The sequence below is a fragment of the Hippopotamus amphibius genome, chromosome 2 (genome assembly GCF_030028045.1).
Source record: "Hippopotamus amphibius kiboko isolate mHipAmp2 chromosome 2, mHipAmp2.hap2, whole genome shotgun sequence".
Taxonomy (NCBI): Eukaryota; Metazoa; Chordata; class Mammalia; order Artiodactyla; family Hippopotamidae; genus Hippopotamus; species Hippopotamus amphibius.
The window spans coordinates 13651924-13675291 of NC_080187.1; the positions used below are offsets into that span (position 1 = coordinate 13651924).

A 23368-nucleotide genomic window follows, 5' to 3' on the forward strand; every position below is an offset into this window, starting at 1 on the left:
CAGTGCAGGAGGAGACTATACAGGGTATGAATTCCAGGAGGCAGGGATCAGTGGAGACCATCTTAGAGCCTGCCTCCCACCGATGGGTAGGTGTGGGAGAGGGTAGAAAGAATAAAATATCTCTACCCTGAAGCATTCCGTCTGGTGGGGAGGCAGTCATGTAAACATAAATGCCTTACAAGGCAGCGGCTGGGCCACAGGTATCCACAGAGTGCAGAGAAATCGATTAACTCTGCCCGAGGGCATCGTGGAAGGTTTCCCAAGTGCAGGTCCACCACGGTGTTGGTGTTCTTGTTCAAGAGCTGTCCTAATGATGCTTGATATTTGGCTGGCATCTTTTTTAATTGAAGTTACTCATTGGGGGGATTTCCTTGGACATTAAAAATAATAACTATCCCATGTTACAGCAATTGACTGTTTCCAAAGTGCTTCCCCATGCGTTACCTCAGTCTACGTAACAGCCTTGGGAGGTAGACAGGCTTTACTGCGGCCGTTTTCCTCTGTTGTAAATAAGCTGCTGAGGCTTAGAGGGGCAAGGTCAGCGCATCAAGGTTTCTGGGAGGGGTGTGGTGGGTCGGGGCTCGAGCCAGGGTCTTCCTAGTCCAAGCATGTTGCTGTGGCTGCTACACCTTCCTTGTGTCCCCCTCCCCTGAGTGCTTGGGGCCCCTCATGTTAAAGCAGCAGTCTGGGTCATGACCCCCTGAAGATGCTTTACACATATGCTTGCCCATATCAAAGCTTATTTGCCACTTTTATGTCCAATCACTTGAAAGGTTTTCTGTTCATGAAGAAGCTTTATGAAGAAAATCGTTCCCAAAGTATAGAAATGTGAATTGCACTTTCATCAGCATTCGCTGTGAAATTTCATTTAACAAAATCCCTTGGGGGGTTTGAATTTGCTCTTTGGGCCATTAGAAGAGTGACCGGCACATCAGTTCCTCAAGCACAAATATGCTCAAAGGACATAGTAGTTTCAGTTCTCTTTAGAACTTGACTATTTTGCAAGGGTTTTTTTTTTTTTTTCCTTTTTTCTTTTTCAGTCCTGGGCAAGAGGGAAAAGGATTTGGGGTCCACACAGGTATATTCGCTGGGGGGGAACTGCCTTTGTGGCAAAGATGGTAGCATGTGTGGTGAGGGTCGGTTAGTTACTATAATCCATGAGCGACAAATTACCACTGTAGTGATCAGTTCAAGACCAGTTCTGTGGACTTCCCTGGTGGCGCAGTTATTAAGAATCTGCCTGCCAGTGCAGGGGACACGGGTTTGATCCCTGATCCAGGAAGATCCCACATGCCGCGGAGCAACTAAGCCCCTGCACCACAACTACCGAGCCTGCGCTCTAGAGCCCACGAGCCACAGCTCCTGAAACCCGCATGCCTAGAGCCCATGATCTGCAAAAAGAGAAGCCACCACAATGAGAAGCCCACCCACCGCAACTATCGTAAGTCCATGCGCAGCAACGAAGACCCAACACAGCCAAAAAATCAAAAAATAAATAAGCTAAAAAAAAAAAAAGAACAGTTGTGTGCAGTGGTTAAGAGCCTGGGCCTTGGGATCAGGCAGACATGGATTTGCTTTTGACTCTGCCCCCACTAGCTCTGTGTCCTTGGGAGAGTTATTTAATCTCCCCAAGTTTCTTATTTGTAAGTAGGATTTATAGGAACCGCTTTCTCATGAGGGTGTTGTGAGAATTAAATGAGGTAATATATGTAAAGTGTTTAACACACAGGCGTGGAAATAAGCATCACATAAATGCTAGCTTCAGTGGTGATGGTGATGATGATGTATTTGAGTAGCTGCTGTTCACAAGTCCCTTTATTCACGTGTTCATGAAGCGCTGCAGATGTTGCTAACAGTGGTGTCTGTGAACAAGCAGGGGCTTCAGGGAGTCTTTGAAATCTCCTAAAATCACATGGAAAATTTTGTGCATGTGTGTGTTTTTCTGGAGAGAATCTCAACATGATTCTTGACCCCACAAAGGTTAAAAAATAAAGTCTCTGGCTTAGTGTCAGAGATAGAAAAGATTAGGAAGGCATCTTCATCTTCAAAGAGTCCACAGAGTGGGGAAGCAGACAGACTTACAGACAAGCTGCTGTTGAATGACCTGTGAAGGGTGTAAGTGATGGAGGCCACACAGAAGGGAGAGCTGGTGAGACAGCTTTGCGGAAGGTCAAGCTGAGTCAGAAGATCCCCGGCAGAAGGAATGGCAGGCAGAAACCCAGGTCACAAAACAGAAAAGTGCTGTACACTTAATGATGCTTTGTGAAGACCTAAAGGGGTGGGATAGGGAGGGTAGGAGGGAGGCTCAAGAGGGAGGGGATATGGGGATATATGAATACATGTTCACTTTGTTGTACAGCAGAAACTAACACAAGACTGTAAAGCAATTATACTCTAATAAAGATTAAAAAAAAAGTAGTCTGGCAGTAACAGTGCAAGTGCCCAAGGTGGACATGGCCCAACCTGAGGCAAGTGGATTGGCAGAAGGGAGTTTGGGAAGTGTCTTTGAGACCCGGCTTGGAGCTTAGATATGGGAAAAGTCGTAAGCAAAAGAGCGACATGGTCAGAGCTTTGAAAAAACATCCCTTTGGGTGTTGCATAGACTAGAAGGTGGGGTGGGGAGGGGGAAGGTTGGGGAGGAGGCTGGTGTACTCCTCATCCTGATGAGAAAGGAGGCCCCAAAGTAAGGCATTGGGGATAAGAGGAAACTTAAAAATAAGTGAGGAGATAAACCAGAAGACTTGCTGACCAGCGGGATATTGGGCAGGAAGAGGACATCAGGAGGGCTCTCCGTAAGCTGCTTCTCATTTTCCTAGGGCCTGAGGCCTACTAGACACCTGGTTAGACATCACTGGTGACCCGAGACAGTATGTCCAATTGTTCTGGTCCTAGAAATTTGTTGTGTTATGAGGGAGGTAAAGGTTACACCTGAAATACTTGACAGTGCAGACAAATTGGAAGCACAGCACGTGCTGGAAAGAACTGCAAGGCGATCAACGCGGGCTGAAGTGGCCCCGAGGCTCTCTGCGTCATCACGTCCAAGTTCCCGTCTTGCTTGACCTCCCAGCCACATTCACACTGTTCCCCAGCCTTTTGGGGCTGATGCGTGCTCTCTCTCTCTCTCTCACTCTCTCTCTGGTCCCTCTTACTCAGTCTGTCCAGCGGGTTCATCCTCCCCGCCCCAGGACCTACGTGCGGTCCCACTGGGCGCTGGGGTACAGGCCCGTGTGGGCGTCCTCTGCCTCAGTCTTCAGCCTCTTCTCGCACTCCTTTCCACTCATCCTCTGTGCCCCAGCCACCTTGACCTCCCTGCAGTTTCCAGGGTGCCCTGGTCAGCCCTGCCTCTGGGCTTCCACACGCTTGTTCTCTCTTCCTGGAACACTCTTCCTCCTCGTCTTCTACTTGGTCTTCCTTCCAACTTCAGCTCCAATAGCCCTTCCTCAGGAATAGGGTAACTTTTTAATTTGTTGCCTGAACTGGGATACACTTGAAAGCGAAAAGAGGCACGATTAATGATGACACCAGGACAATAGGCGTCGGCTGGGGCTGCCCTGGGCTGGCGGACACGTGGTCTCCTGACTCAGGGTGCCCTTCTCCAGCTTCCTGGTTGTGCTCGGTCCCCTGCACTCTCCTTGCTCTCCGGGCCTCGTCTCCCAGCCCTCACCAGGGTTTGTAGTGATTCATTTGTGTGACTTGGATTCAACCCTTTCTCCCCGTGAACTGCGCGCTCAATGAAGGCAGACGGGTCCCCGTGTGTTTTGGGGACCTGAGACACATTGTGCCGCTAATAGGTGCTTAACACTTAATGAGTAAAACAATTAATGATGAACTCAGATTTGTATTGTTCTGTGGCGAGTACAAAGCACTTTCATTTCCATTATCCTGTTTGGTCCCTATTGCTACCTGGCCGTGTTCTCATTTCAGTCTACCAAGGACACAGAGGTCCTGGTTTCTTAAGCTCTCATAGTTAGTAAGTGAACAGAGACAAGTCTAGAATTCTCAGGTCTTCCAACCCCCAATCCAGTCCTTTTTCCGAAAGGGTTTGAAGAAGAAAAAAGGAAAGATGATTCTCAGATTTAGGATCCGGGTAGCTGGGAGGATGGCGGTGAACTTGAGAAAAGTGGGGAGTGGGGACTCTGAGAAGCACTTGTCAATTTTCCATTGCCCTGTGAAACTCCCACCGCATTCCAGGCTCCAGAGAGCTCAGAATAGAGCCACGAATGGCCCCTTAGCCCAGGCGGTGGGGCGCAAGCAGATAGTTCTGTCACTGTTGTTGTTTTATTGTAAAATATACATAACATAAAATTTACCATCTTAACCATCTTTGTGTGCAGTTCAGTGGCATTAAATACATCATTGTGCAACCACCACCACCATCCATCTCCAGAACTTTTTTCATCTTCCCAAACTGAAACTGTACACATTAAATAATAACTCCCCACTTTCCCTACCCTCCAGTGCCTGGAAACCACCATTCTATTTTCTGTCTCTGTGAATCTGACTACTCCAGCTACCTCATAGAAATGGAATCATACAACATTTGTTCTTTTGTTGTAGTCAAGTTCTTACTTGACTTAGCATAATGTCTTCAGGGTTCATCCTTGTTGAGCAGGTGTTAAAACTTCATTCCTTCTTAAGGCTGAGTAATGGTGCAGTGTATGTATATTCCACATTTTGTTTATCTACTGATGGACAGTCAATGGACACTTGAGCTGTTTCTGCTTTTTGACTATTGTGAAGAATGCTGCTATGGACATTTGTGTACCAACATCTGTCTGAATCCCTGATTTCAATTCTTTTGGGTATATACCCAGAAGAGGAATTACTGGATCATGTGGTAATTTTTGTTTTCCACAGTGGTTTTTCACATTCCCAATGTGCAAGGGTTCTAATTTCTCTACATCCTCATCAACACTTATTTCCTTTTTATTATTATTTTTTATAATAGTTTTCCTAATGGGTGTGAAGTGGTTTTGATTTGCATTTTCCTAATAATTAGTAATGTTGAGCATCTTTTCATGTGCTCATTAGCCATCTGTACATCTTCTTTGCAGAAATGTCTATTTGAGTCCTTTGCCCAATTTTTAATTGGGTTGTTTTTGTTGAATTGTAGGAGTTTTAAAAATATATTCTGAATATTAATCCCTTATCAGATTTATGATTTTTCAAATATTTTCTCGCATTTCATGGGTTGCCCTTTTATTCTGTTGACAGTGTCCTTTGATGCAATTTTTAAAATTTTGATGAAGTTCAATTTATCTGTTTTTTCTTTTGTTGCCTCTGCTTTTGGTGTCATATCCAAGAAATCATTGCCAAGTCCGATGTCACGAAACTTATCCCCTATATTTTCTTCTAAGAGTTTCATAGTTTTAGCTCTAATGATTAGGTCTTTGACTCACTTTGAGTTAATTTTTGTATATGGTGTAAGGTAAGGGTCCAACTTCATCTTTTTCTGTGTGGTTATCCAGCTTTCCCAACAACAGTTGTTGGAAAGACCGTCCTTTCCCCATTGAATAGTCTTGTCACCCTTGTTGGAAATCATTTGACCATATATGCAAGGGTTTACTTCTAGGTTCTCTATCTTATTCCATTTGTCTATATGTGTGTCTCTATGCCAGCACCATACTATTTTTTTTAATTTATTTTTAATTTAGAGATGATTTAGAGGTGCTTTAAGTTCTCAGCAAAATCAAGCAGAAGGAACAGAGATTTTCCCTTATAATCACAGCCCTCACATATGCACTATCAGAAAATGGTACACCAAAAGTGTACATTTGTTAAAATCAATGAACCTACATTACAGATCCTTATCACCCAAAGTCCATAGTTTACATTAGTGTTCACTTTTGGTGGTGTACATTCTGCGGGTTTAGACAAATGTATAATGACATGTAGTCACCATTATGGTATCACATAGAGTAGTTTCACTGCCCTAAAAATCATCTGTGCTTTGTCTATTTATCCCTCCCTCCTTCCCTGAACCCCTGACAACCACTGATCCTTGTACTGTCTCCGTAGTTTTGCATTTTCCAGAATGTCATATAATTGGAATTATACAGTATGTGGCCTTTTCAGATGGGCTTCTTTCACTTAATAATATGCATTTAAGGTTCCTCCATGTCTTTTTGTGGCTTGATAGATCATTTCTTTTTAGTGCTAAATAAAAGTCCACTCCTTCCTTGTTACTGAAGAACATCTTGGTTGCTTCCAAGTCTTAGCAATTATGAATAAAGCTGCTATAAACATTTGCATAGAGGGTTTTTTTGTGGACATAAGGTGTGTTTTTTTTTTTTTTTGGACATAAGTCTTTAACTAATTTGAGTAAATACCAAGGAGCATAATTGCTGGATCATATGGTAAGAGTATGTTTATTTTTGTAAGAAGCTGTCAAACTGTCTTCCAAAGTGGCTGTACCATTTTGCATTCCCACCAGCAGTGGATGAGAGTTCCTGTTGCTCCACTATCCTCATCAGCACTTGGTGTTGTTAGTGTTTTGAATTTGGGCCATTCTAAGGTGTGTAGTGGTATCTCATTGTTTTATGCACTATTTTGATTACTATAGCTTTGTTATAAGTTTTGGGCATCAGGAAGTGTGACACCTCCGAGACTGGTTTGGCTATTTGGGATTCCTTGATATTCCATATGAATTTTAGGATGGATTTTTCTATTTCTGAAAAAAAAGTCACTGGAATTTTGGTAGGGATTGCATTGAATCTGTAGATCATTTTGAGTAGTGCTGAATCTTAATAATATGAAGTCTTCCAATCCTTGAACATAGGATATCTTTCCACTTATGTGTGTCTTCATTTCTTTCAGCATCATTTTGTAATTTTCAGTGTACAAGTCTTTGCCTCCTTGGTTAAGTTAATTCCAAAGTATTTTATTCTTTTTGATGCTATTGTAAATTGAACTGTTTTCTGAGTTTCCTTTTTGGACTGTTCATGGTCCATATATATAGAAAAACAACTGATTTTTCTGTATTGATTTTCTTTCCAGCAACTTTGCTGAATTCATTTATTATTTCTCACAATGGGTGTGTGTGTGTGTGTGTGTGTAATCTTTAGGATAGTCTACATATAAGATCATGTCATCTGCAAACATAATTTTACTTCCTTTCCAATTTGGATGCCTCCTTTCTTTTTCTTGCCTATTGCTCTGGTTAGAATTTCCAGTACCATGTTGAATAGAAGTGGTGAAAGTGAGTATCCTTGTCTCATTCCTGATACTAGAGGAAAAGCTTTGTTTCACCATTGAGCATGTTAGCTGTTTAAACAGTTTTTAAAAAGATCTTAAAAAGATATGGGTTTACGAAGTCCTGGGACCTACTTAATATTGTGTTTCTCTGTTTTCTCAGCACCTAGCACGGTGCCAGGCACATAGTAATTATCGAATAAATTGATTTAGAAAAAGGCAGTTTCTTAAAACTGAGTGAGCTAAGGGCTCTGAATGAAAGGTTGATTTCGGAATCATGAAAGTGCCAAGAACTGAAAGGCAATCATAAGGGTGATGAGTCCTCAGTAATCCACTGACATGGAGCAGGTGTTGGTCCCACAGTGTGGGCAGCAGATCTTAGTAAACTTTGCTTGGATAGTCTGCTTTTTAGAGGAACCTCCCTGGTTAAGTTATTTTTCTCTCCTCCATATTAGCACTTAACAGCTGGAAGAAAATAACATATGTTGTATCTCTTTGTATTTATGACTACTGAATTAATAACTTCAGTCCATTGGATGCAAAGAAAATGAGTGAAGTGCTATAAATTATAGATGGAAGTTGTTAATGCTACCAGAGTGTGTAACATATGCCTTACTTTGGCACAGTTTTGAGATAATGTGAATGATTTAAAGGGCTTGAGTCTGTTTGCCTTTATTTTAATTCAGAATCGTTGGAAAGCATTGAGTCACCACCATTTCACTGGTAATGCTGTGTTCTTTCATTGGAACTTAGCCCTCTCAACTTGGAGCAGATAAAAATTCTGATTAACTATAGTCTTAGGATGGGAAAATTGGATGATTTTATTTAATGTGTTGACATTTCTCTTCATTTGGACTTTTAACAAGCAGGCTCTAAATATGAACTAACATGTCCTCACTCTTTTCCCTCAAGGAGGGTCATCTGAGTTACGCATATAAAAAATACATTGTGTAAATGTAGAACTTGTTGAGAGGCAGCAAAATGTAGCAGAAAGAGCAGGCCTTTTGGTCTCAGCAAGGAATTTTCTGGTTGCAAGTAATTGAGACCCTATAGCTTGTGCAAAGGGGAGGCATTCTAAGGGTATGAGGCTGCCTTACAGGATCCAAGGACAGGAAAGGGACAGCCGGGCTCAGAAGGGTCTGGGCTGAGGACCTAGAAGCCCTGGGAACTAAGGTCACTCGGTCTGTGTTGCCAGGGCCACATGGCCTCATCTCTGCTTTTCTCTCTGCACCTGCTCCTTTCTCCTCTCTCGATAGACTGGCTGCCTTTGCTCCTCTGTCAGGCTGTGCACACGGCCAAGCACAGCTGCCTGGCTCTGGCTTTTGATCATTTCCAGTTCAAGGGCCGGCAGAGGCTGCTGGGCATGTCTGATTTCCATATTCCTGGAAGAGAGAATCTGGTTATCTCATCATGAGTCAGAGGACCATTCCTGGCTTGTTCATTTATTTATTCAAAAAGTCTTTGTTGAATGCCAGGAATGGTTTTAGGCACTGGGGAATACATCCTGCCCTTGTGGACCTTTGTGTGTGTGTGTGTGTGGGTGTGTGTGTGTGTGTGTGAGAGAGAGAGAGAGAGAGAGAGAGAGAGAGAGATTGTGAAAGCTCGTTTTGGGGGGGACTAGTTTGAATGTTGCAATTTTTAGAGAAGGAGAAGCATGGTTTGGAATTCAGACCTACTTTCAGATCTTGACCCCTCCCATCACCAGCTCTGTGCAGCCTTGGGCGTGTTACATTACCTCTCTCAGCCCCAATTTTCTCATCAGTGAAATTATCCTTTCTAGGGTGGTTATGAGGATTCTAACGAAAGGGTGCCTGTATTCACTAGTACGGTACCTGCCACGCAGAATCAGAACTGTGCCTCTCGTGGCCGTGGTCGTGACCACGAGAAAGTTACTTAGCCCGTCTGAATCTGTTTCTTCCCCTGTAATGTGGGAAAGAATGTCTGCAGCTTCATATGCTTATTATGAGGATTAAAGCGTGGGATGTGTGCCAGGGTGCTGGGAGTTTGTACAGAAGAGACAGTCGGTGCGGGAACTGCCCCTCTTGTTCCTGTCATTGATCACATCTTCCCTCTTTCTTCTAGTTCCCATTTGGCCGACGCTTGCCTTGTGACATCTACTGGCATGGAGTTTCATTTCACGACAGTGACATATTCTGCGGTCAAGTGAACAAGTTTCCAGGTACCCGTTGTTGTTGGCATTTAAAAACATTTCCAGGGCTGATTCTCAGGGTGCGCTCTTCGACAAAAACATGACAGTGTTTTGAGATCAAGCTGGAGGGCTCTTAATTGGGAATGACTGCTCACACACAGCCTCAGTCCTGTGACCTTGGGAGGGAAGGTGGTCAGGACTTAACCCACCAAGGGTTTAAGGACTGGAGTTTCCATAATGTAAAAAGACAGGCTCTTCTGGTCTAATTCCGTCAGTGGAAAAACATGATTTTCACCTTTTGGGTTTTAGATATAATATGAGGGTGTCATGCGGGGACTATATTCTCAAAGTGAAAAAAAAAAAAAGAGAGACCATTTCCAAACTGACCATGTTTCTGGAACATTTCAATGACTCAGTGAATGTGGACTCTGAACATGTCTGTGTGCACGGCTTTCCCAAGTAGATCACGAGCTCCTGGGAGGGGCCGTGCCTCCTCCCCTTCTGCATATTCCCGTGGCTCGTGTAGTCCTTCTAGACGCACCCGAGGCGCTCTGTAACTGCTTTCTCACCTACTGATTGGAAATCAGAGGCAGCCCCAGTTTTATGCCCATTGGAGGAAAAGAGAAAGCCTGACAAAGCAATAAAAGGAACCATTTCCCCTACAGAGTTAGTCTAACATTAAAGAAAGCTTCATGCTGCACTAAAATAACTAAATAAATAACTGAATAACTAAATAAAAATTAAAAAAAAAAGACCATTTCAATTTCTATTTAATTTGCAGGAGACAGGAAACAGAAGTACTAAAATTCTGGGACATTATCACAGAAATGGGGTTCGCAGCTTCCATTTCCTTTAAGTATCATATCTGGAGGTACCGTTTTAAAACTGAAATACACCGGTCTCCATACTGGGAACAGGAGCTGCCGACAGCCTCTGCCTTTAACCTGAAGGCATTGTCTAGTGAGACTGTTATTTAGTGAGACGGTTATTTAGTGAGACTGCGAGGGGGACTCGGTGTCCGATAAGTGTCACAGCCAACACTTTAAGACACCCGCTCGCTCCACTCCCGGCCTCCCTACCATATACCTTTTTGTTTTACTTTTAATCTCTACCACCCTCTTCTGCCATGATTACTATTCATTATTTTTAACGGCTAAGTGAGGAGGGTGGTTAAGGTGAGTGGGAGTGTGGAGGGAGAAAGGAACATTTGGTTAATCTGGGTATGATCCCAGCCAAAGGGGTCCCACTTATTTTCAGAAATTGTAACATAATAGGCACAAACCACGTAGGATGTAAAAAATAATACATAATTTTTAAAAAGAACATCACCCTGAATCCCATCCTTGTTGTCGCAAAATCAAAAGGTGAATATTTCTATATTTCCTCCCAAACCTTAACCATGTTTATGTATCATTTTTACATAGTTGCAACCAGAGTGTAGTTGCCTGACTATAAGGTGTTTTCTCTAGTGTTTCATTTATGCTTATTTTTAAGAGAACCAGCTTACTCTTTTTCTTTGACATTCCATGCCACATCTTTAAGAAAATACCTCTCAGAAAACCCATATCTGTACGTTGTACACTGGTAAGTTATGCCATGTCCACTAGGGGGTTTTCAACCACGCAGACAGACTACCATAGTCTGCTTGGCTTAGATTCAGTTAGAAGGATACAGGGCAGGAAACACCGCTTGCCAGCCAATCGGTGTCACACATTTGTTTTCAGTGGCATGGTTGCAAGGGTTCCAGAGCTAGTCTTTGGCTCCTCTAGTGAAAGCTCGGGTGCAAGGAGACAAGATCCACATTGGTGGATGTGGGTCTAAACTTTGACTTAGAAATCCTGTAGGAGCCAATAGCTCACGTCACTCCTCCAAAGCATAGCTTCCAGGGTCCCTGCCAGGGTCCTGCTAAGTTATAAGACTCACTACACTTAGGAAAGTCCGGAACTGTGGCTTCCTACCAGGTCTTTATGCAAGATGCCAATAAGGGATCGTTTTAACCACATGCTTTGTCATCTAGTCACACAGCTAACTTTCTCTCTTTGTTGGTTTCCCCGGGAACAGGGCTGGAAAATTAACCCAAGCTCAGATTGTTTCTTAAAGGAGAAAGCGTTTTGTCAGAGAACGAGGAGAACTCGTGCAGCCAGGGTTCTTGCACAGTTTAATGGGATAGCTGTAATTTTCTAGCTGCTCATAAAAGATGACTTTTTGATGCCACTAAAAGGACTTATTGGGATATTGGGAGAACATAATTTGGAAGAGAACAACTCTTTGAATGAAGACAGAGTTCCCAAGACATGAATCATCAAATGGGGTTTCACTGACATTTTCCCCATTTGCTCACACCTCATCTGATGGCCAAGGGTAGGAAGGAAGGAGCTGCTATAGCTCTGCATTTGGGACGCAAGTAGAAATCCAGAAAAAAAAATACCCTCAAAGGACTAGTTTCATCAAAGGAGATATAAGAATATTCATTCTAAAGAAGCACGTTTTCCCCATCTCATATTCCACGTGCCAGTGATGGGAACATACAATTTTCCACTTTACTAACAGCAGTTACTAAGCTGCAATGACAAAGCAGCCTCTCTGAACCTCTAGGCATCGGACCAGTGCCACCACACCCTCTGCTCTGTGAAAGCCGCAACAACCCTTAGCGATGGGGTGATTCCAGAATGGTCTGTCCTTTGGCTCCAGTTGGTGTCCAAGCTTATCTTCTGTCTCTGATATATCCCATTGTTCTGAAGATGCATTTTGTACGCATTGTGTATGACTTAGAGCAAGTTCTCGTGGACGAGCCAGGCAAGGATAAACACTGCATGTGCTGAATAAACTGAAAACTCTTGGAGACGCATATGGAAGTAATTTATTTTGTTCATGTCAGCACGTTAGATTTTAGCCACTTTTCTATGGGCAATTTCCTTCAAGATATGTTATTATATCTTAACTGATGAATTAAGGCTTTCACTAAAAATAATCTGATTTAGATATGTCTTTGCCTTAAGAAAGCCTAGAGCTGTCAGTTCTCAGCTTTACAAGCAACCATTTTTTTTTTTTTTTTTTTTGCTGAGCTTACGGGTCTGAGATGTATGACAGGTGGTGTCTGAGAGCCCACTCTGAGGAGGAGACTTTGTCAGAGAAGGAGGGGGCTCCAGGGAGGGATCTCTAGGGTGCCATCTGCCAAGCACTGGTCTGGGCTAGGGATACAAAGACAGGGAGGAAAGCACATAGAGAGAGAAGTCAAATACAAAATCAGTGCTATGCTCGAGGAAGCCTGGAATGCTGCGAGAGTTTGGAGCAAGGGCACGTGACCTGACCCAGATTTGCTTGGGGGGCAGGCAGGGCAAGAAATTCTGGAGGAGGGGACTGAATGTGAACTGAGCCTCCAGGGATGGGTGGGCCTGACCCCCATGCCAAACAAGGGAGCAGAGGTGGTGCAAAGATGTGGAATGCTTTGCGTGTTGCTCCTTCAGGGAAGGGCACGTGTCCCATGCTAGTTAGAAAGGGTCAAGTGCGACAGGGCAGTGGAGAGGTGAAAGACAGGGCCCAAAGTTCACGGGGAGCCACTGTGAAATTCCTAAGCTAGAGAGTAACATGGGCCAGCCTGCAGTTTGAAAAGAACGGCCAGAGGGGATGCATTGGAAGTGGGACGGGGCGGGGAGGAGGGTGGTGTGCAGGAGGGTGAGAGAGGAAACAGCTAAGAGGCTACTGCCGTATCCAGGATCTGAAAGTATCAATATTTGTTTGCTGTTTGGTGGTTTTAATGTGTTTTTTGCCAAGAATTATTGTTATAAATGATACTTGGATTGAACAGCGCTCCCAGCATAGTTCAGATTGTGTTTTGTTTTGCTTTGTTTTTAATTGGGTTGAGTAGGTGTGTGTGAGCAAGCCTGGGGATCAGACTCTGTTACGATCCTGTATAACCCCAATGGGCTGAGACCCCGAGGCCTTGAGACTCCAGTGAGGCAGACAGAAGAACCCAGGCCCAGAAGCAGTGGCAGGAAGCAAGCTTCAGCCTGTTAGGGGGTTTTCCCAACCAACAGGGGAACAACCACAATAGGGACATCTACGAACAGACCTTCTGGAGATGCCCAGGTAGACAGTCAGCCTCAAAAGAACCTGTTAGTATAGCAGGAGCCCAGCCACTGGGCTCAGGTCACAGGAGGACTCCAGCCCTTGCAAGGGAGGCCTAGGGGGAATAGAGGAGGAACATTGGAGACAGCAGGGCAAAGGCATCACTGAGGCAGCCACTCAGGCACCAGGAGCCAAGGACAGGTGACCAAAATTTGGGGATAGGCAAGCCTCTGAAAAGTACTTAAAATCCTCCTAATCTAACGGAAGTACAAAGAAAGGGTCCAGGTGTTAGCAGAGGGGAGATGATGGTTGGCCCTAGAGCTTCTACCTCAGGTCAGAATGGGTCCCAGAGCCTCGGGCTGAAGTCACAGGTAGGGGTCAGGTGCTGCAGCTGCTTAGAGATGGGAGGCAGAGTCTGGAGACAGCAGGGCCTGGCAATGACCTCCCTCTTTACATATTGACTCTGGGAACGTATGCTCTGGCCCAGCTAGAAACCCAGCTACTAGTGTCAGCGTCTTACCAAGAGATGACACAGCCCACATCTGTCTCTGAGCCCCTGACAGAGGCAGGGATGCTAGCAGCTTCCACATGGGGTCTAGTGACAGCTCAGAGATGCTTCCCCTGCAGCGCTGGGTGGGAACACAGCTTAAAGATGGTGCAGGAACAAAGGTGTCAGCAGTAAGTGGATTGAGGGAGGTCTACACTGCTGCCTTCTGGAGACAGGCATACAGGCAGGGTTAGGGGTGAGCCGTCTACAGCCTGCGGGTCAGAAGCGTCTGGGAAAAGTAGCGACTGGCTTGTAGGGATGCTTGCTAAGTTGGCTGGTTTTTGTAGAGAATTATCTGGAGACAGACGCAGATGTAAACTCAGAAACGGATCTGTTAGCCAGTGTGGGGGTGGATGATACACATGACAGAAGGAGCCACTGCAGATTTCCAGGGAATATTTACTCAATTTGCTGGACATTGATTTTCACAAAACTTCTCTGGAGTGTTCAAACCACACTCCTGTACTCACAGCACTCCTATTTGTGCTGTGTGAGTCCTTCTGACCTCCCAAGGGATTTCTGAAAGCAAACCTTCTCCTGTCACATTGCCATTAGAACTCGGAAAACACCAGAATGCTATTTGGCCAGAAGGCATCATGTATTTGCTGTAAGGTGCTGTATTACAGTCAGTTATGAGGGTTTTTAGTTTAATACTAAAACTAAAATGTGAAATACAACTAAAAAGTTCCCAAAGAAGTTGGAATTTTGTGTACTTTGTGTTCAGCTCCAGTATTTATAACTCAAAAATTCTAATTTCATGGGGGACTAAAAGGAAATAGCTCTAGTTTTCTGGACTCCTGCTGATTTTCTTGGGAAGTTCGGAAGAATGTCTTCAGTCAGTTTTTTCTCTAATATCAGAGAATCCATGTTATAGCATAGTTTGTTAGTGACTTTAAAGCTCCTTTCTTTCTTTTTTCTTTTTTTCATCTTTTCAAATTTCCCATTTCTTTTTTCTTTAAGCTCTTTATTGGAATATAATTGCTTTATACTCTTGTACCAGTTTTTGAGGTACACCAAAGTGAATCAGCTGTATTTATGCATATATCCCCATATCCCCTCCCTCCTGCGACTCCCTCCTACCCTCCCTGTCCTGGCCCTCTAAGGAATCACCCATCATCACCCATCATCAAGCTGATCTCCCTTTGTTATACAGCAACTTCCCGCTAGCTATCTATTTTACATTTGGTAGTGTATCTAGGTCTATGCTACTCTCTGACTTCGTCCCAACTTCCTATTCACCCTGCCTCCAACCCCATGTTCTTCAGTCCATTCTCTACATCTGCATCATTATTCTTGCCCTGTCACTGGGTTCATCAGTACCATGTTTTTAGATTCCATATATATGAGTTAGCATATGGTATTTGTTTTTCTCTTTCTGGCTTACTTCGCTCTGTATGACAGTCTCTAGGTCTATCCACCTCATTACATACAGCTCCATTTCATTCCTTTTTATGGCTGAGTAATATTCCACTGTATATATGTGCCACATCTTCTTTATCCATTCATCTGTTGATGGGCATTTAGTTTGCTTCCATGTCCTGGCTATTGTAAATAGTGCTGCAATGAACATTATGGTACATGTTTCTTTTTGGATTATGGTTTTCTCTGGGTATATGCTCAGTAGTGGGATTACTGGATCATATGGTAGTTCTATTTTTAGTTTTTTAAGGAACCTCCAAACTGTTTTCCATAGTGGCTGTACCAGCTTACATTCCCACCAACAGTGCAGGAGAGTTCCCTTTTCTCCACACCCTCTCCAACATTTATTATTTCCAGATTTTTTGATGATGGCCATTCTGACTGGTGTGAGGTGATACCTCACTGTGGCTTTGACTTGCATTTCTCTAATGATTAGTGATGTTGAGCATCTTTTCATGTGTTTGTTAGCCATCTGTGTGTCTTCTTTGGAGAAATGTCTGTTTAGGTCTTCCATCCATTTGTGGATTGGGTTATTTGCTTTTTTGGTATTAAGCTGTATGAAAGCTCCTTTATTTCTTATTTAATCCTTCTCTATCTCCTTCTAAACAAGAACTAAGAACCTGGGCACTGACATCTTTTTTTTTTTTTTATTAGGATGTGGATGTATTGGGGGGGGCATTATTCAGCCCACCACATTAAAGAAGAGCCTTTTGAGTCTGTGGGTACTTTCTATTTTATTTTCATTATTGCCTGCATTTGTATGATATTGATTCTTTATTTGTTTCTTAACTTCTTTAGTAAGATACTAAGTTCTTTATATTCAGCACTTTTTCCATTTCTAATATCAGAATTGAAAGCTAAACATTTTCCTCCAAATACTGTTTTAGGTGCATCCCACAGGTTCTGGTATATAGAACATTCAGTATTATCTAATTCTAATTAATTCAGATTCCCTTCCTAACTTGCAAGTATATTTCTTAATTTCCAAGCACATGATACTTTCCTAGTTTTCTTTTAGTATTGAGGCTAATTGCACTATGTGATCCATAGGGTATTATGTCTTTAAAATTGGTTAAGACTTGCTTCATGGTCTTGTATGAGACCAATTTTCCCATAACTCTACATCTGTTTTTTTTTTTAAAGAACTTTTATTGAGATACAGTTAACAGACAATAGACAGCATATATTTAGAGTGTACAGTTTGGTATCCCAATCTCCCAATTCATCCCTCCCCCCAACCCTCCCCGCTTTCCCCACTTGGTGTCCATGTGTTTGTTCTCTGCATCTGTGTCTCTATCTCTGCCTTGCATTTCCTCTTTCATAGTTGTTAGCATTTGCCTTATGTACTGAGGTACTCCTATATTGGGTGCATATATATTTATAATTGTTATCTCCTCTTCTTGGATGGATCCCTTGATCTTTATATAATGTCCTTTCTTGTCTCTTGCAACATTTTTTATTTTAAAATCTATTTTATCTGATATGACATTGCTACTCCAGCTTTCTTTTGATTTTCATTTGCATGGAATATCTTTTTCCATCCCCTCACTTTCCGTCTGAATGTGTCCCTAGGTCTGAAGTGGGTCTCTTGGAGACAGCATACATATGGGTCTTGTTTTTGTATCCATTCAGCCAGTCTGTGTCTTTTGGTTGGTGCATTTAGTCCATTTACATTCAAGGTAGTTATTGATATGTATGTTCCTGTTACCATTTTCTTAATTGTTTTGTTTTTGTTTTTGTAGGTCCTTTTCTTATGTTTCCCACTTAGAGAAGTTCCTTTAGCATTTGTTGTAGGGCTGGTTTGGTGGTGCTGAACTCTCTTAGCTGTTGCTTGTCTGTAAAGCTTTTGATTTCTCCGTCAAATCTGAATGAGATCCTTGCTGGGTAGAGTATTCTTGGTTGTAGGTTCTTCCCTTTCATCACTTGAAGTATATCATGCCACTCCCTTCTGGCTTGCAGAGTTTCTGCTGAGAAATCAGCTGTTAACCTTATGGGAGTTCCCTTGTATGTTATTTGTCATTTTTCCCTTGTTGCTTTTAATAACTTTTCTCTGTCTTTCATTTTTGTCAGTTTGACTACTATATGTCTTGGTGTGTTTCTCCTTGGGTTTATCCTGCCTGGGACTATCTGCGCTTCTTGGACTTGAGTAGCTATTTCCTTTCCCATGTTAGGGAAGTTTTCAACCATAATCTCTTCCAGTATTTTCTCGGGTCCTTTCTCTCTCTCTTCTCCTTCTGGGACCCCTATAATGCAAATGTTGGTGCATTTAACATTGTCCCAGAGGTCTCTTCAGCTGTCTTCAGTTCTTTTCATTCTTTTTTCCTTATTCTTTTCCACATCAGTGATTATCACCATTCTGTCTTCCGGGTCACTTATTCGCCCTTCTGCCTCAGTTACTCTGCTATTGGTTCCTTCCAGTGTATTTTTCATTTCAGTTATTGTGTTGCATATCTCTGTCTGTTTGCTCTTTAATTCTTCTAGGTCTTTGGTAAACTTTTCTATCTTTGCATCCAGTCTTTTTTCAAAGTCCTGGATCATCTTCACCATCATTATTCTGAATTCTTTTTCTGTAAGGGTGCCTATCTCCTCTTCATTTAGTTGTTTTTCTGGGGTTTTATCCTGTCCCTTCATCTGGTACAAAGTCCTCTGCCTTTTCATTTTCTCTATTTTTCTGTGGCTGTGGTTTTCAGTTCCACAAGATGAAATACTGCTGATAAGGCTTGATACTGCTGTCTGCCCTCTTGTGGAGGAAGCTATCTAGGAGCTCGTGCGTGCTTCCTGATGGGAGGGACTGACTGATGGTGGGTAGGTCTCAGCACTGACATCTTGAAGTTGCCATCTTTTAGAGATTTTTATTGCTCTTTTTAATATGCTGAGGGAAGCAAGAGTAGATTATTAAAAACCTTCATTCTCAACGTTCACCCTTTGCTTCCTGAACGTGGTTTAGAGAAACCTCATGCCTTCTGACTTTGCCCATTTGGAATGTGGTAATTTGGACATGCCAAGCTGACATGGAACTTTGTACTTTCTATTAAAAATTACTTTGCTAGCAAATTTCTAGTTATCAATGAAAATGTGTAGCCCCTTTCAGGGTGAAGGCCATTTTTCAGTCTCCATTTTTTTTTGAGCAGTGATATTTGCATGCTAAAATTTTAAATAATTTTTACCTATTGCCTAAAATTTGCCAAGATATATACTCCGTTTCTTTTCTTGTCAGCATTTCTAAAGATGTTACAAGGGGAAAAAAATCTACCATTCTTTTAAAATGTTTTGTAAGTGAGACATTTCTATCCCCATTGGGGATATTAATGAGATCTGATCAATATCAGTTTCAGTACTAATAACTGAAGAACTCCCACGGATTCCATTTTTTCCCCTTAAGCTATAAATTATGCTGTGATATCCTCTCCACTTCCTGTCCTTATTTCAAGGAGACAGATTCTCTGCTGAAAGGCATATATTTTTCTATTTTGTACCTTTAATACTCATGAAAGTTTAAAACAAAGCAACTTAATTAAGCTTCTCATAATGTAACCAGAGTCCACTAGATAATATTCTCCAGGGTATAAGATGGAAGGGATCCCAGAGGTATGTGTTGTGGCCCAGAATTAAAGAGGATATTAAGTTTTAAGTGCAAGATATAAATTCTTTTCTTTATTTGTTATCCAGGGGGCTGACAAAGAATGGAATAATAAACTAGGTGGAAACCCATTGTTTCAAATTGATGCTTCATTTTTATAAGGAGAAAAAAAATATTCATCTATTCCCTCAAGTTTTTCATTAATTTGGTAGGTCTTTCCAAACCATGAATCACCGCTGTGGAGAACCACTCAGACCTTTTTAAAAAATCCTCTCTGAAGAAGTGAATATGTCGGGTGGATGGTTTTAAAAGCCCCCAATAATGGCCGTTTTATAGCTAGTGGGCCACTGTTGTTAAAACCTCACAACTTCTCTTCTCCCCAGGCATGACGGAGATGGTGCGTAAAATTACTCTGAGCAGAGCGGTAAGAATCATGCAGAATCTTTTTCCTGAGGAGTACAACTTCTACCCTCGCTCATGGATTCTGCCTGACGAGTTCCACCTCTTTGTGGCTCAGGTAGGTAGCACTCTGTCCCCGTGACCCTTGAATTCTAAGATGGTAGCAACTGGGTCCTGGGTCCTGTGTGCTAAGAGCTGGGGCAGGGGGTTCCCAAGAAACTGAGACTGGCTCAGGGACAGGACACAGTAGATGTTGCAGCGATCAAGACAGCTTGCAGAGTTGAACAGATAGGATGAGAGGTAGGTAAACGAAGAAGTGGGTCCTGACACCAGGAGACAGGCCTGAGGATGGTATCAGGAGCTAGATCGTGGAGTCAGGGCATCTGCAGGGCCAGGGAGCCAGGCAGCCAGAGCTGAAGCAGGCGGTTGAGTCCACAAGCGGACTGGGGCTGTTTGGGTGAATCCCAGAGGTGCCATCGCCCTGGCATCTCGTGGTATGAAATGTGGGAGGTCAGGCTCTAATTCAAGACCAGTGAGTAGGTCTGACAAACTGAGGGGGAAACCTTTTACGTGTCCTGCTTTAAATTTGTTCCAGAATCAACTTTCAAACAGCCCATTCCATATCCAAACACTAAACAAAAATAGCTTGAAGGGGTAATTTTGAGAAGGAAGCTCTCTATGGAATGGTGCTCACGTGGGTCTGTATACATTTCTTAAAACTCTTTGGATTATTAACTTAAAATGGGTGCATTTTGTTGTATGCAAATTATGCATGCAGTTAATTAAAAAAAGTAAACTATTGGCTGGTCCCTATACTCACCCCTCAATTTCCCACTTCTGTGGCTCTTCTCATGCTATTGTAGGTATGTGGAATACCTTTCCATCCCATTTTTACAGCTCGATATTTAAGTATTCTGCAAGGCTGAGTTTAAATGAGATAGATACCAACTGTGTCTTCAAAATCAGATCAGTGAAAAGAGCACTGCCACCATCCCCCAAAGTCCCTCTGTGCCTCTTTGCTCTCAATCCCCTCAACACCCCCCGCCCAGCAGCCCCTGATCTGCATTCTCATTATAGATTCGTTCTGCCTGTTCAAGAAATTCATGTAAATGGATTCGTACAGTATGTACTCCTTTGAGTCTTTTTTCTTTTCTTTTGAAAATTATGTTTTTGAGATTCATCCATGTTGGTTGTGTGTATCAGTAGTTTGTATTTTTATTGCTGAATAGTGTTCCCAAATTATGTTTTTGAGATTCATCCGTGTTGGTTGTGTACATCAGTAGTTTGTATTTTTATTGCTGAATAGTGTTCCCTTATGAATATACCCCAATTTGTTTATCTGTTCACCAGTGGGTGAGCAGATAAAGCTGCCATGACTAATCATGGAGAAGGCATTTTGTGGATATGTATTTTCATGTCCTTTGGGTAAAACCTAGGGGTGGAATTTCTTGGTCATATGATATGTGTAGGTTTATAGGAAATTCCCAAACTCTTTTTCAAAGTGGCCGGACCACTTTCCACTCCCTCCAGCATTGTGTGAAAGTTCCCTTTGTTCCATGTCATTGCCAGTACTTGATATTCTTAGTCTTTTGAATTTTAGACACTCAGGTGGATGTGTAATTGTATCTCTTTATGGTTTTAATTTACATATCCCGACTGAGCATCTTTCCATTGTGCTTTTGGGCCATTTGAATATCTTCCTTTGTTAGGTGTATATTCAAAACTTTTGCTCATTTTTATTGGCATTTTATTTTTAAGCTGTAGGTTCTTTATATATTCTGAATACAACTCTTTTGTATATGTATTGTGATGTGTGTGTATATTGTGAGTATTTTCTTACACTTGACTTTTCAGTCTTAACCTTGAATTTTCACCATTTAATTCTGTCTTTGGAAGAACAAATGCTTTTAATATTGATAAAGTTGAATTTCTCAGTTATTTTCTTTTATAATTTGTGCTTTTTGTGTGATTCTAAGACATCCTTGACTCGCTGAAGGTTGTGAAGATTTTATACTTTGTTTTTTCTAGAAGCTTTATAGTTGTAGCTTTACATTTATGTCTGTGATCCATTTCAAGTTAGTTTTTATGTACCGCATGAGATTAGAATTGAAGTTTACTTTTTCCCATATGGATATCCAGTTCTTTCATCATCCTTTGTTGAAACAATTGTCATTTTCTCCATTGAATTACCTTGGCATCTTTGTTGAAAATGAATTGACCATATATGTTTTGGTCTGTTTCTGGCCTCTCTGTTTTGTTCCATTCTTCCGATGTTTAGACTTGCACTGATACACCGTATTACCTTAATTGCTACAGCTTTAGAGTCAGTCTTGAAATCAAGCAGTGCAAATCTTTCATTTTGTTTGTCTTCAGAATTGTTTGGTTACTATAGGTCCTCTGCATTTCCATGTCAGTTTTGTAATCAGTTTGCCCATTTCTACAAAGTAGCCCCCTGAGACTTTGGTATTGCATTGAATCTGCAGATCAGTTTGGAAATAGTGGGCATCTTCATGCTGAATCATCTAATCCATGGCAACTTATTTTCGTTTATCTATATCCACCTTGATGTACCTCAACAATGTTTTGTAGTTTTCAGAGTATAGGTCTTGCACAGATTTTGTTAAATTTATCCCTAAGTATTTTCTTTTTTATGCTATTGTAAATGGTATTTTTTGAATTTCATTTCCCATTGTTTGTTGTTAGCATATAGATATCCAGTTTTCTTTTTTGTTTGCTTGTTTGTTTTGAGGATGAAATAGAGCTCTTTATTGCGTGGTGCCTAGCATAGAGGTAACCCTCAGTTAATGTTAGTTGTTTTATCAGTTTTGTTACTATTATTAGCATATGGCTCCTATTCTTTGTTTTTTAAAGCTCTTTATTGGAGTATAATTGCTTTGCACTGTTGTGCCAGTTTCTGCCGCACAACAAAGTGAATCAGCTGTATTTATACATATATCCTCATATCCCCTCCCTCCCACAACTCCTTCCCATCCTCCCTATCTCACCCCTCTAAGTCATTGTCAATCGTCTTTTTAATTTTGAACTTCTATCATATGACCTTTGTCGATTCCTTTATTAGTTCTAAAAGTTCTTTTTTGTAGATTTGTTCTGACTTTCTATGTATACAATTAATTCATCTGTAAATAAATGTATTTTATTTATTTATTTTTAATCTACGTGCCTTTATTTCCTTTTCCTACTAAACTGAACTGAGCTAGGACCTCCAATACAATATTGAATAGAAATGACTTGATGGACATCCTTGCCTTGTTCCCAGTCTTAGGGGAAAAGCATATAGCCTTTTCCTGTTGCAGATGATGTTAACTATAGGTTGTTCGTAGATGCCCTTTATCAGGTTGTGGAGGGTACCTTCTATAGTTTGCAGAAAGTTTTTCATTGTGAATGGGTGCTTAATCTTGTTAAATGCCTTTCCTGTATCTATTAAGTTGATGGTTTTTCTCTTTATTCTGGTAATATGATGAATCACCTTGATTGATTTTTTTTAAATGTTAAACTAACTGTGTATTCCTGGTATAAATCCTACTTGGTTATAATGTATTGTGCATTTTTTTACTTTATATACAGCTAAACTATTTGCTGATATTTTGTTAGGAATTTTTGTGTCTTTGTTCATGAGAGATACTGGTATGCGATATCTTTAGTTCTGCTATCAGGCAAGCCTTATTTCGTGAGATGGCAAACATTTCTTCTACTTTTTTGAAGATTTTGTATAAGATTTTCTATAAGATTGGTATTACTTTTTAAAATATTTGATAGAATTCACTATTGAAGATATCTGGGCATGGAGCTTTCTTTCTAGGAACATTTTAAGTTATGAATTAATTGTTGTATGCATGTAGGTAATATATATCTTTCAAGGAATTAGTCCATTTCATCTATGTTGTCAAATCTACTGACATAAATTTTTAAAAATAACATTCCCTTATTAATTTTTAATGTCTATGAGATAAGTAGTAATCTCCCCATTTAATTGCTGATATTTGTAATTTGTGTT

At 41.6% G+C, this 23368-nt stretch overlaps 1 protein-coding gene across 2 annotated transcripts in view; it reads left to right on the plus strand.

Moving 5' to 3' along the window:
* Window positions 1–23368, plus strand: part of TTLL11 (tubulin tyrosine ligase like 11) — a 248426-nt gene that overhangs the window by 42365 nt on the left and 182693 nt on the right. For both annotated transcript variants that reach the window (XM_057722136.1, XM_057722137.1), the window contains 2 exons: window positions 9274–9370; window positions 19338–19471. In XM_057722136.1, the coding sequence (XP_057578119.1) occupies window positions 9274–9370; window positions 19338–19471 (231 nt within the window). The remainder of the gene's footprint in view (window positions 1–9273; window positions 9371–19337; window positions 19472–23368) is intronic.